This window comes from Tauraco erythrolophus, chromosome 2 (assembly GCF_009769465.1).
Source record: "Tauraco erythrolophus isolate bTauEry1 chromosome 2, bTauEry1.pri, whole genome shotgun sequence".
Lineage (NCBI taxonomy): Eukaryota > Metazoa > Chordata > Aves > Musophagiformes > Musophagidae > Tauraco > Tauraco erythrolophus.
This window is the reverse complement of record NC_141466.1, coordinates 106705363-106720475: the sequence shown is the minus strand read 5'-3', so window position 1 is coordinate 106720475 and position 15113 is coordinate 106705363. Positions and strand designations below refer to the sequence as shown.

The window sequence follows — 15113 nt, the reverse complement described above, 5'->3', positions numbered from 1 at the left end:
AAGCTAAGCCTAAATAACCTGCAACTTTAAACAAGCTAAAGTAAAATGCAAACCATGGGGTGAGCTGTGAGTGCTGCTAACAGACAGAAACATTTGAGAGACCTTAGGGGTGCATAGTCCTGCAGCTCTTTTCAAAGCCAGATCTGTACTGAAATGAGTATGATTCACACTTTTTCAAAAGGCACAGCAGTGCTGAAAGCACGGAAATTTTTCAAAAGGACCATGCCTCCAGGAACTGTCATTCTTCTCCACTGCCCTCACCAGTGTCACCCTAAAGGAAGCACTGCTTGGCATTAGGACAGTAAATAGTCTCGTTATGTTCACAATTTTATTTCAGCCAATGTCCTGTTCTCGGCACTGGATTAAATGCCTGAATAAAATAGCTTCAGTGAGCAAAGAGCACCAGGAAGCCCCTCTCTTGCTCTTTCCCCTTGTCATGGTTTAGGCTAGTCGGCAACTAAACATCACACAGCCGCTCGCTCACTCTCCCCCACCCCCAGGGGATGGGAAACAGAATTAAAGGGGAAAGGGAAAGAGACCAATGGGTTGAGATAAGGGTTTCATACTAGTAATATATGAAAAAATATATATGTATAATTATAATATATACAAGTTACGCACAGTATAATTGCTCACCACCCAGTGACCAGGGCCTGTCCCAGACTAACAATCCCAAAACAGACAAATCCTGACATCGCAATCCTGGATGAGCAAGAGGCCCGAAAGGGAGTGAGAGAGAGAGCGCACACGCATGCACTCCGAGAGTGAGAGCCCTCAGAAGAGCAAAAGCCCTTCTTTCTGGTTAACCTCATCTTTATACTGGCATGACACTGCATGATATGGAATACTTCATTGACCAGTTTGGCCCTCAACCCTAAGTCTACGTTCAAACCATAAGGGGAGACATAAGGACCCTTTGTCCCGGCTCTGCTCCCCTCTCAGCCTGCCATGCACCTGCACACTGGCAAAACCTGAGAAGCTGAAAAGTCCTTGAGGTCTCAGTGCCAACTACAAACATCAGTGCGCTATCAGCATTCTTCTCATAACAAATCCCAGACCAAAACTAGAACACAGAGCTCTCCTACCTGCTAAAAAGAACTAACCATGTCCCAGCTGAAACCAAGACACCCCTCTAAACTGCTACCCTAAAAGGCTCTTTTTATGCATTTTTAACTCCGAAAATATATCCATTGCTCCATTCTGAGAATGCTTAGATTTAGGAGAAACAGGGCTGTTTTTCCTGTAGTCACAATGAAAATAATACTACTGTTTGTATAGTACTTTTGCAATTTAAATAGCATCGATTAATAATTTCGCTGATCCTAAAAGAAGTAACAAATACTTTTATATCATTATGTGAAAACAGTGAGCAAATGACCTACCAAGTATGGTAGTACATTTTTAATGGGTAGTGTCAAAACCCAGTTTTCATCATGAAATTACTGATCTTTCCCCCATGAATTGCCAGGATCCCCGCTTCAAACGCTAAGGCATAGCTAGCAAACGTTCAAGGCCCAGACCCTGACATACTCAATTGCACTTTAATTTCACAAATAGTAGTTCCATGATGCCACCATATTTCAGCATGCAAGTGAAGTAATCAGAAATCTAGTCCTATAATTCAGTTCAGCCCACCACATAATCAGCCATTTCAGTATAACATACACTTTTTAATAACAAACATTTAAAAGATAGGATTTTTAAACCTTTCCAAGCTATCTTAAAAACCATATCAGAAACCACAGCTAGATGGATGGACAGAAATTATTTTATATTTATTTTTTGCTAAGAAGATGTCAAAAGCTATGTAGCTGTAATTCTGTCATACTTTGTGTCATGCTTCACTTGGGCAAGCCATTGACTGTGTATGCCAGGCTATGTACAGTCCTAGTCCCTTCAATCAGAATTTTAGTAAGTAATTACGCACAGATTGTCCTCTTAGCCGAGACTAGTTTCAGTTTTGTTGGCCCCACATCCTATATTTGAAAGCGTCATACTGGGTTCCCTGTTCCACTGCAGGGTGACATCCGTGTATTTAAAACAATAGCGTATCTCTTGAACATTTCGAATCTCAATTCATAGATTCTCAACACTTCCTGCAACTCTAGCTTGTTTGGGTTTCTTGTTTTGGGTTTTTTCCCCCCACTGTTTGTATTTCACACATAGAAACCTAAACTGTGAAGAGAACCATTTTTGACAGATACTACATGAACACAGAAGGAGAAGATTTGCAAGTTCTCAGGAGCAGAGACTGTCTAAAAAGGCAAAAACAAAGGCAACAACTTTCTAAAGATCACATGGCAGACTAACAGCAGAGATGTAACACCAAGTCCTCTGCTTCCCAGTCCAAAAGTCATCTACTAAACAACAGAAACAATTTCTTAGTTAAGGAAGCCCAAGCAAAACTCATACTACTACAACAGAAGGGAACAATATTTCCTCCTTAGTGGTACAATTACAGTGAAAGCATCCGATGGCTCCCCAAATTGTTAACAGGGGTAGGTGACAGACTGAGAACGAAGCATTAAAGCTGTCTAAGGTTAGAACACCACACTGCATAGAACCCACAGTGGGCTTTGAAGAAAAAGAAAAAAATGACACAGTAGTCAAGATGATATTCAACTCATTGAAATTCAATGGCTATTTACGGTCTAGGGATTGCATGAGCATACAACTCCAATACGGCACCTCCACAGGATGTAAAACAATGCAGTATAAGAGAATAATATCTTATAACATTCTTCGTATTAAGCAAGTGAAAGCTTATTTTGTGGCAGTAGCATTATCAGGGGCTCAAACTTAGTCCATCAAATTCTTACCATGATTGTATTCTTTGTTAACTAGTTGTCTGCATTCCCAGGAGACCTTCTTGTGCCTTGTATTCCCTTTACAACAGTAGGATATTTTTACATCATTTCTTATACAATGATGATTTCCATTTCTTATTTGGTTATTTTAAAAAAAAAAAAAAAAAATCAATCTGCTGGTCAAAATATAGATGCAACTAATTTTGTAGAACTAATGCCAGAACTTAAATACATTCAGTAGTTTAAAAACTACATCTACACACTGAAACGCACAGTGTCTTCAGCAATATTAACACTATGGCTTTAGTGAAGAGAGCTGTCTGTTAAAAGCAGTCATGTTACATGCAAAAAAATACATAAAATAACCCTAATGTTACACAGCCTACTGCTCAAAGGTTATGAGATGTCAGGATGGGGGTTTGCCTGTGCAACCTTAAAACAAACCTTATTTTGCCTGAGACATAGGCTTTGTGTGATCTCATATTTTTCATGTTTTTTGTACTTAGTTTAAACCACAAAAGCATGGTGTTCAATATGATACTACCCAGTACTCTTCTCTTTAAAAGATACTCTTTATATTACTGTCCAATTGGCACCTAGGCCTTGGACAGAGGATTACCATTTTTTCCTTGATTTTGCCACAGTACAGGCAACCTAGAGGAGAAGCTAAATCTGAAAGGGGTATCTTAGATACTTTAGCAGACAAAGTGAAAAGAACACTTACAAGTAATGCTGAGCCAAAGGCAGAGAAATGCTTTTAGGCATTTATCATTCTGTCTGAAGCTGTATGCTTCTTGCACTAGCTAGTCAAGAGCTATTAGCAGGGTTCTGAAAACATTAGAAAATACACACTTCAAGTGAGTGACCAAGAGCGAAAAGCCATCAGGAGCAATCAACCTGTTAGAGCTCTGGGAGTCTGTGAATCAGTGCTGAAAAGCTCTGCATTAAGGCCACAAAGACTCATGAGGCTTAACAGTCTTTAACCAAGAAATATGACAAAGCAGCTTGAAATAATGACTTTGGTAGCAAAACCAAATCAAGGGAAGCCTAACATCACCAGACCTTTATGGTGGAACCAAAACAGCATACTCTGACTCACATACTGGGCTCATTCTTCCAAGGTAAAATTTTTCTCAGATGGATACTGCAACATTTTAGTGGGATGAAATAATTGACAGAATGAATTCTCTATGGGTCTGAAGACCATGGTAAACTTTGTCTTTCATGGTATGCATTGCACTTCTTTGTAAAGATTAGTAGATAACAATAGGTATGTTATTAAAAATGAATGCAAACATACTTAGGGAACAGCTGTGACTTTGCTTACACAAAACTCCAAACAGCAAAACCAGTTCCTCAGTGCAGCATTCAAATGCATTAACCTCCCTTTTCTTGTTGAAGTGCCCTGCTTTAATCACCGAATTCCTCTAAATGTCTTCAAACAAAACACAACAATTATTCCACTTTCCTTATTCATCTTCTGAACATAGTCCATTCCACGAATCAAACCAATCAGGTTTTCTACTGAGAAAATAAAACTCCCCTCCACAGTCACAATTTTCTATAAAATTCAAGCTTTATTAGGAGGAACAAAGGTACTTGATTTTCCAGTAGAAAAAAAGTTTTTAAAAAGTTTTTCTTCAGTACAAGCAAAATTAAATTTCCTCACGAATGAGTGGAACACTGCCACTGAAATCACTTGAGTCAAGGTTCTTCTGAATGAAACCTGAAGAGGTTCTTTAGCGTGACATTGGGTAGATACCGAAAGACAAAGAGTTAAAGTTTCTCAAACTAATATACAAATGGAAGATGAAAGAGGATCTTGCCATAGAAAATAACAAGTAGTATTGGGTTCACATGGCCATGTCTACTTATAACAGAAATGCTTTTTAATACGGAATTGCAATTCAAAATAAATGTTAGCTTACCTGACCAAAAAGCGATGCAGCCCAACGTCAAAACTTCTGTAAGAAAGAAGATTCACCATATTTTAATTATTAAAAAAACATTACTCTGTTGGGTTTTGTACAAACATTGTATTTCAATATAATCAACAGCAAAAATAAATATAAAATTCCTGGAATGGATAAAACAGAAGCAAAAGTGTAACATACAATTTCCTTCCTGTAATGACATGTTAAATTTAGGATGATCATCACACAGAAAGATTTAGATTCATGTTTAAAAGCTCACACATTCCATTTTTGAATATTTCGTCAATAAAGCAGTAACATTCATAGTAGTATAACCCACATAAAGCATAAATTGTGTATATTCTGTTACTGGAAATAATTTTTTAAGCATCCTGATGACCAGGATCTGCATGTTTCCTGGCATATATGCAGGCAGATCCTCTATACGAAAGTACTGTGGAATCCTTTCTTTCCCCTTTTCTGCTCTGCACTGCACTAAAATGCAAGGGATTGCTGCGAATTCTCTCCATGATACAGAATTATATCAAAGAACTCCCTTGTGTCTCCTTCAGATACACAGACTATACCAAGAAGCAGGCCTTGCGAGTGTGTTCTGCTCAGATCTGGTGAAGAAAATAAATTTGAGGACTTGCAACAGTAAGTACAAGTTAGATCACACTAAATTACAAGAACCATGCCTGAAAACTTCAGCACTAACAACATGCATTAACAGTTAATGCCAGTGTTTCTTTCCCTTTTCTGTTTCCTCCATCCCTCAGTGAGCTCAGGAGAATCAAGCTCATGAACAATGTACTAGCAAATCCTTGACATTACAGGAAAGTATCTGCTGATTTGAGACATTTACTTAATACGTGAAGTACGTGCCGGTTTTATGAGACTATCAATATCATCTCAGATTAACTGTGTGCATAATGGCACAATGGGAAAATGCAAATGGCCCCTTTCCAGTGCTGGACTTGCTCTGAAATGGGCTTACATTCTGTACGCAGAAAACATTTTGGCATATACTAAGCTCTTGAGCATGCTGTTCCAAAAAAATCTAATTGGTCATTTGACTACAACATGGTGTTATTTTAAATAGTACTGCTTGCAGTGTGCTGCCTTCTACCTGAAACAGCATGAGAAGTCATCAGATAGCTAATGGCATCCTGATAACACCAGACAGATAATGAGCTGTAGAAATTCTAGGAGTTAACAAGGAGGGAAGGTCAACTGGTTCAGCGGGGTGGAGAGGAGGGGAGAAAATTTCTCACTTAAAAGCTGCCTTGCAATAGAAAAAGTATTCTGTCAGAACATGCACACGGTCATCATTAAACATATATTTTCACATTCCTTTCCGGAAATCATTCCCCATTTTACGTTATTGTTATATTACTGCATCATTATACTGCATGACGTGGATCCAGTTACCTTTCTGCATTCCTCCTGCCTGGACACATACCGTAATTTGGCTCCCCCGTCTTCACTAAAATATGCTGTATTGTACAGACAATCTTCTGTATCAGAGCTGCCCATAGTCTGTATTTTATACCTCTGAACACCTTTTCTTCCTAGGACCAAGCACTTCAGCATGTTTGTGCTAGGATGAGAAGAGGAGGAAACTTGTACAGTTCCCGGGAACAGCTGTACGCTAAACAGCCATCTTACACATCTTCAGCCAAGCTCATCCTTCCAAGTTTTCCTAGCTGTTCTCTGATGGCATTGACCAAATCTGCTATTGTCTCTGAAGAGACACATCAACTGAGCTCCTCGTGGACAGGGATGTGGAGCATAAAAATATCACTGCTTTTGACACTGAACCAAAGGACTTGGCCTACAACAAGCATGGAAACGGAATGGTCCTGCTAACTTAAGATGATCCAAGCTGAAGTAGGCTGGGTGGACAAGCCTGAAGTAGAGTGAGTTCAGACAGTGAGGGAAAATAAGACAGTCTGCTGTGGACTTACATGTCATCTTTTCACGCATTTTTCACTCTTTTCAAAACATCACACACTTGCTGCTAAAAAAATATTTATAACTATTTCATATGGGCTTTAGCTATTAAAATATTTCCACAAAATATTCACTAAGCATTAAAAATGAACACGCATAGAACCAGTTTATTAGAATAAATGAAAAGGAGGAAAAAAGATCAGAGCCTCACTAGATATAACACAGCATAGATAGGACCCATTATTCCTCAGTTTGATACTATAATCATACATTTCAACTAACTACCTAAGATCCTGAATTCTCAACACTGCAAGCAGTCATTTAAAGATGTAACTACGCTATAACCAACAGAATTATAAGAATATACAGTAGCATCAGAGTGTGCACCTAGATCTTAGAGACACCTCAGGACAGTATCATTGATTAGTTCCAAAAGCAAGAACGACAAGGCTGAACAATTTCAAACTGTAAATGGGAGAAATAGTTGCACACTTAAGACTATAGATATTAGGTACCTACACTTTTAAGCACCTAGGATAATGAATAGAGACATCGTGCAAAGCAAAAATACTGAAAAGCTAGGATTATGGGAGGCTGGTTTTAACAAAACACTGCCATTGACACTTTCAACTCTTCTGTTTGTTCAAACTTAAATGCATACTGCATTTAAGTCTACAAATGAAGTGAAAACACAATGAAGTCGCAATGGAAACAGATCTGGTAGATATAATTAATCCCTCCATTCTCAGATAGACGAGTCACCAAGGGGTAAAGAGGGTTTGTATAGCAGTGCTCAGACTGCAACTTGAGGGTGAAATAAGCAACTTCATCACATGAAAAAGAGAACAAGTAATCACGCTGAATTTATATTACAAATTTCTTAGTGATCCCTTCAACGTCACAGGAATCTACCTATCAGGCACGACAGGATGTCCCCTGCAATTAACTCACAATTACACTTGCCATATCCACTGGGACATGATTATCTACTGCCTGTAAAGTACATCCATATTTACTCGATATTGCAACATAATTTATAATCAACTTGATACAGCTTGTTCAATCCTGAGCTTCTCTGCAAAATACAGGATTTATCTGGTAGCCCTTGCAACGTAAGGTACCTCAGTTACATCAGTTTCACAAATGCTTTTTGAAATCCTGTAACAAGTGCAATTTTCTGAAATGAAGGTTTTAATTAAAATCTAAAACAAGGGAAAGGATATTCATAGCAATAAAAAGTAAAGTCTTTTTACAAGTAAAAAACAATTTCCCAGTTAAACACTCTATACTGCTCAAACACATGAGAAATAATGGCTAAAGACTAGTTTATCAAAATAGTAATGGTAGTCTTTGAAAAGGGCAAAATCTTGACTGATTAGTAGAAGAATAAAGGAGAGATATTTAACCTTCATTTCATAATCATGTTAGTCATTGCAGACAATTTGATAGCTATTTTCTTTACAAAAACATCTGATTCTGTTCCTCCGAAGGGCAGTTTTAATCACAGTTCTGTAAGCAACTTTAATGCTTTTGTTAAGCATGGAAGTTCTAGTTTCTGATCAAGAAATCAACTTCATCAACTAGAAATCAGTGACCAACAATATACATGTACTAAACAAACACGGACCTTTTCCAAAATATAATCTTCAAAATCTCTGCCTGCAAGCATACATCTCTCTCCTCAAGGTACATTTTCAAAATTATTTCACAAACATGTAGTTTCTGCTTTGAAAGCTAAATGCATAATGGAACAAGCTGCCTCCAAATTTGCATTCAGCACAAGGGCTGAACCAGTCGTCTTATATGGAAAAGATAGGAAAAGGCAGAGACATGCTGGTACAAACCACAGCCAGTAGCAATAGCACAAGCACTGAAACTGTAATCTCGATGATTCCCACAAGAAAAAAAAAAATACAAAAATCCTTCTTTTTGTTTCTAGGATGCAGAAAGGCATATATACATATCTGAGAGCCAAACGAGCAAAACCATGACAAGTTTCTGTTCATGCTACAATTAGGGTATCAGAGAAGCCAGTCATCCGTTTCCTCCTTGTGTCATGGGTGCTTTGGACTCACCCTGAGATTTCCATCTGTCCAATTTCCTTATAGTTGAACCTTATTTTGAAATGCTGTACTTGCCACTTGAGTGCTATAGCGCATGGTTCTTCAACTGTATCTGTCTATTGCAAGCTGGCACATACTGATATAAATTAGGATCAAAAACTGGTCAGGATCTTCTCCTAGGAGCTGCTTCACACTTTCCTGGCCACATGCCCTGAGCTCAGCACAGGTCAGCAGACTGGGTGGCTCCCAGTTGGAGCTACAGATTGACATGCAGTGACAGACTCTTGTTTCCTGAGCATCACCATTCAAATGCCCACCCTGGTCAGCGCTCTTTATAAGCACGTGTTATCCAATGGATTGTTTATGGCCCCACTTTCCATAAAGCTGTACTTTCCTTTAACTGAGGTCTAAACTCTGTTTCCTCAACAGAGGAGTTGTGTGAGCCCTTAGCATACAGCTTTTGAATTCAATGAAGTTATGCCAGCCTGCATTACTTAAGGACCTGACCCCACACCTACCTAGGTGAAAACTGCTATTCATTAGCTGTGTTAGGGACCACAATTCACAATTCCAGTATGATGGCTAAAAGACCCTCATCTGACAACAAGGTTTGATTGTGAGACCTCATTCCCATGATTTACAGCATAAAAAAAAAGTAAGTGCCAAGCATGCGTCAGGATCATATGAATCAACTTAAAGTTATGCTTATTACTAGAACCAATTTTATGAAACTAATTGCTATAACTTGAGTTGCCAACCCTGATTTTGTCTATTCATAGTTTTAAGCCATGTTCTGAAGAGAAACCAGCACAGCTTTGTTTCCTCTCAGTTCCTCCTCAGGACTGCTGGGCTGCATGCTATTCCTGGAAACAAATCACAACAAATCATGCAACACGTAGCATAATCCGGGAAGTGCTTGGCTAACCGTGCACTTCAAAGGTGTCCACTGCAAGCAGACAGTACCCTCTCTAAAGCAGATAGTGGCACGATTCTGACTTTGAGCCCTGCCTTCGGGGAGTGGATCTACGTGGATAGTTTGGCATTTGTGAACAGTTCAAAATCAGTAATGTGGATGGAGATAGGTAAACGTGATACTGTGTGCCCAGAGATTGTACTGCATTATTGTATTGTTTAGCCCAGCCAGCAACAAATTGTTACACTGCCACTCGCTCATCCTCCACCACCCCCAGGGGATGGGGAACAGAATTAAAGGGGAAAAGGGAAGGAGATCTGTGTGTTGACATGAGAACAATTTAATACTGCTAACATATGAAAATATGTGTTATATATGTGTATATATAATATATATATTATCATTATGTGTATAACGATAATAACATACATGAGCAAGTGATACACAGCATAATGGCTCACCACCTGGTGACCAAGGCCTGTCCCTTCCCAGCTAACAATCCTGAAACAGGTAAGTCCCAACACCACAATGCCGGACAAGTGAGAGGTCTGACGAGTGAGTGAGAGAGATAGTACTCTCAGAGTGAGAGCCCTTAGAAGAGCAAAAAGCCTTTCTTTCTGGGTAACCCTCATTTTTATACTGGGCATGACGCTGCATGATATGGAATACTTCATTGGCCAATTTAGCGCTCAATCCTAAGTCTAAGTTCAATCATAAAGGGAGTCGTGGACCCTCTGTCCCAGCTACACCCCTCCACAGCCTGCCATGCACCTGCACACTGGCAAGAACACAGCAAGCTGAGAAGTCCTTGAGGTCTCAGTGCCAACTATCAACACCGGTGTGCTATAAACATTCTTCTCATAACGAATCCCAGACTGAAACCATAACACAGAGCTCCTCTAGATGCTAAAAAGAACAACTAACTCTGTCCCAGTCAAATCCAGGACACATTGTACCTAGAAACATCCCAGACACCTTAAAACCAGTTATGTTGCCACTGGAACACGAATACGTTTGAACATGGAAAGGAATGGTGTCATTTCTGAAAGCGGGGAAGGAGTTTGAGCAGCAGCACTACCCAACGTTTCACTGGAGCAAACAATATAATAATTGTACCTAAATCTCTTTAAAGATGAATTGCCATTTATGGTGGTGATGAAGCCCAACAAGTGGGTTATCTATTAACACAGCTTCAGTACCCTGCTCTGTGGGTATTAGCAATCTCTTTAAAGAAACATTGTAGTTGCTGCAATGTTTCAACAACAGTTCTCAGCCCTTCCTTTTTATAAACGTGGCTAAACTTAACATTAGAATGTCTAACACTCACATATTCTCAGAGTAGCCTGTCCAAGTTAACCATAGAACAGTGTTTGCAAGGCCAGCACTTCCATTAGCAGTCTTTGCAAATAAATTTGGCACACGCATGCAGCCCAGAAAGCCAACCATATCCTGGGCTGCATCCAAAGAAGCCTGGCCAGCAGGTCGAGGGAGGTGATTCTGCCCCTCTGCTCTGCTCTCGTGAGACCCCACCTGGAATACTGCTTTCAGCTCTGGGGTCCCCAAAATAAGAAGGATATGGACCTGTTGGAGCGGGTCCAGAGGAGGGCCACTGTCATGGTTTGATGTGGAGGGGGGGGTGGTTCTGGTGGCAGGAGAGGGGTTTTGCTCCCTGCGACCTCCCCAGTTTTGGAACCGAGTTAGGCTTAGTTCCGGCCACCAGATCAGACTGCCATCCCCCTCAGGCTTGAGCCAATCAGCGCCTCTGCGAATTGCCCTATTTAAGTCAGGACAAAGGGACCGGAAAAGGTGCTTCGCCCAGGATCGAGCAGAGAAGGGAGGAGGGCACTGCCCCCACTCCCTGGCTCCCGGACGGGCAGCTGCCTGCGTCGGGCTGGCGCCGCCCACGGAGAATGGCGGCGGCGGAGCCAGCTGGGGAACTCAGGGGCACCCCACTCCCGGGGTGCCCACTGGGCTGAGTTCACCTGGAGAGGACTGAGATCTGAGAGAAACAGCTGCATCGACAGCAGGTCAGTGAGGATGGAGCGGGAGGAGGTGTGCCGGAGCCAAGTTTCCCCTGCGGCTGATGGTGAGATAGCAGGCGGCCCCCCTGCAACCAGGACGGCCTCGGTGGAGCAGAGACCCACTCGCAGCCCGTGGAGAGAAGATGCCTGAGCCTGAGGATGGTCGTGTTGGGACGCACGACAAGGCGGAGAGGCATCTGGAGTCTGTGTGACGACCCACGCCGGAGCGAGTGGCTACAGCTCCCTAAGTACCCAAGACTGTGGTAAAGCCCACACCGGAGCAATCTGTGGGGAAGGATTGTTTCCAGTGGGCTGGACTCACGCTGTAGAAGTTTGTGGATTTTTCCTCGTGGGTAGGGGATCCATTGGAGCAGGGGAAAAGGGTGTAAGGACTCCTTCTCCTTTAAGAAAGAAGCAGCAGTAACAGCACGGAATGAACTGACCTGCACTCCCCCAGTCCCTGCCCCCTGTGCTGCTGGGGGGAGGAGGTAGAGCCGGGAGGAAAAGGAAAGGGGGGGGGGAAGGTGTTGGTTTTAAGATCTGGTTTTGTTTCTTTCTGTCCTCTCAAGTAATCGGTTTTTGTTTCCCTTTGTCCTTCTAAGTAATCATTAATAAACTGTTTTGCTTTGAGAAAAGCTCTGCCTGTTTTGCCCAGGACCATGGTTGGTGGGTGCTCCCTCTGTTCTTGTCTCAACCCTCAGTCCCTTTGTTTTTTTTTCTCTCCTCTCTACTTTACTGGAGAAGGAGAGACTGTGTGAGTTTTAGTTGCTGGATCAGCCTAAAACCACTACAGCCACGAAGATGATTCGTCACCTCTCCTATGAAGACAGACTGAGAGAGTTGGGGTTGTTCAGTCTGGAGAAGTGATCTTCTAGCAATCTTCCAGTACCTGAAGGGGGCCTACAAGAGAAAGCTGGAAAGGGACTTTTTACAAGAACATGTAGTGATAGGACAAGGGGCAATGGCTTTAAACTAAAAGAGGGCAGATTTAGATTAGATTTAAGGAAGAAATTTTTTACATTGAGGGTAGTGACGCACTGGAACAGGTTGCCCAGAGGAGTTGTGGATGCCCCATCCCTGGAAGTGTTCAAGGCCAGGTTGGATCAAACTTTAAGCAACCTCGTCTAGTGGAAGGTGTCCCTGCTCATGGCAGGAGGGTTGGAACTAGATGATCTTTAAGGTCCCTTCCAACGATTCTGCCAGCGAGCTGCTGACAAGAGTCTCTCCACACCCAACAGGTTGCACTGGAGATTAAGAGGTCATGGAATGACAGCAGCTTTCATTGACACAATGCTCTTAAATTGCTTCATTCATTGTCCCTCTTTCTCAAGCAATGTCTTACAGCAGGGATGCCCAAAAGACTGTATAAACAAGAGAATTCCCCTGACAGATTCCCCACCATTTAGCAGTTCTAAACTACTTCTCCTGACCCTCCTATTTCTGCCCGTCTTTCTTCCAACACTGCCCGTGGCAACGTCCCCAGCTGGCAATCCCTCAAAGATGAAAGCTTCCAAACAACAAATTACAAGTGCACTACATAAGTCTGAAACATGTTTTATAGTTTTCTCTGAAGAATAAAATTACTACAGGGAAAGCAGACAGCAAAGTCTATATGCAGGTTTTGCAAGTTCTGTTATTTAATGTCTCAGTGAACTATAAAACTTTGCTAAAGTAAACCTCCTAAAGGAAGTAAGTCTACCAAGCAGAATAAGTATTTTTCAAGTAGGGACTGCTACCCATTGATTAATCATCTTCATTACTAAATAAAGATCTGGGAAAGCCATCCATAATTTTTAAAACACACTTTTGTCTGTCAATAGCTTGCATGGATTTAGACGTATTGTTTTCTGCAAGTTTCCTTGAAACCTACCCCTTCCATGCACAGCTTGTCTCTTCAGTGACAGCACACTTCTTAAATAATACAACTGCTAGGATTTAGAAAGCAGCTGCACAACTTAAAAGAAAAACAACAATTAAATTGTCGCAGAAGATATTTTACAGTAAAAATAAACATAGCAAGCAAACTGAAAATATTAAACTAAAAAGTCCAGACTGTTTAGTGTTGTTAGTTTTTAAAATTAAGATAGGAAGATGCTTGATGAAAAGTGAGATGCAATCCAATACAATTCAACTGATTTACCTATCACCCAAACTATGGAATATACTTTTGGACACTGAGCCTCGAAAGTCACATCGCAACATTTTCTGGGGACTCTTTTGCCACATACAAGTATGTTCTTCGAGCTCTAGTTTTTCATTTCAGCCTTTCAATTAGTGCAAGACACCTGGTGAATTCTACCCACATACAGATTTTAGTCTGCCCACTGACACAGTATTGGAATACAGGAACAAATACATATAAGCAGCTCTTCTGGCATTCCTTAAAATAAACAATAGCAAATTCTATCACCTCCCTCAACTTGCTGGCCACGCTTCTTTTGATGCAGCCCAGGATACAGTTGGCTTCAGGGCTGCAAGCACACATTGCCAGCTCATGTTGAGCTTCTCATCAACCAACATCCCCAAGTCCTTTTCCTCAGGGCTGCTCTCAATCCATTCTCTGCCCAGCCTGTATTTGTGCCTGGGATTGCCCTGACCCATGTGCAGGACCTTTCGTCTGGCCTTGTTGAACTTCATGAGGTTCACACAGGCCCATCTATCAAGCCTGTCAAGGTCCCTCTGGATGGCATCCCTCCCCTCCAGGGCATTGACCACACCATACAGCTTGGTGTCATTGGCAAACTTGCTGAGGGTGCACTTAATCTCACCGTTCATGTTACTGACAGATGACAGCACTCAACCCAATACCAATCCCTGAGGAACACCACTCATCGCTGGTCTCCAGTTGGAGATCAAGTCATTAACCACAACTCTTTGAGTGAGACCATCCAGCCAATTCCTTATCCACCAAGTGGTCCATCCATCAAATCCATGTCTCTCCAGTTTAGAGACAAGGATGTCATAGAATCATACAATCTGTTAAATGTCAAATATATGTCATACTGTGTTGGTAAGGAAATACGATCATCTTTAATGCTTTGAGCTTGAAATATTTTTCAAAACCTTTGAAATTGTTCATTTATTTTTCCTATTTTTTTTTCCCTTTCCTGGTTTTTGTTTGTCACTAAAAATGATCGAGCTATAGGAGAACAGAAAACAGCTGATATGCGGGACAGTGGCAAATGCTTTGCACAAGTCCAGGTAGATGATGTCAGTTGCTCTTCCCTTATCCACCAATGCTGTAGTCCCATCATAGAAGGCCACCAAATTTGTCAGGCACAATTTGCCCTTAGTGATCTTGCTGGGCACAAGGAGCAGATCCTCCTGGTTAACTATGCTAAGGCACATGGAAAAAAAGGAGGTGATTGGTGACAGCCAATATGGCTTCAGTAAGCATAAATCTTAGCTCTTACCATCAAGTAATCAAGTTCTTATCATGCAAC

The 15113-nt window shown here is 41.3% G+C and overlaps 1 protein-coding gene across 1 annotated transcript in view; it reads right to left on the bottom strand.

Moving 5' to 3' along the window:
- HHAT (hedgehog acyltransferase) overlaps positions 1 to 15113 on the bottom strand; it is a 170529-nt gene that overhangs the window by 123323 nt on the left and 32093 nt on the right. The window contains exon 8 of the mRNA XM_086629128.1: positions 4736 to 4771. Coding sequence (XP_086485254.1) covers positions 4736 to 4771 — 36 coding nt within the window. The remainder of the gene's footprint in view (positions 1 to 4735; positions 4772 to 15113) is intronic.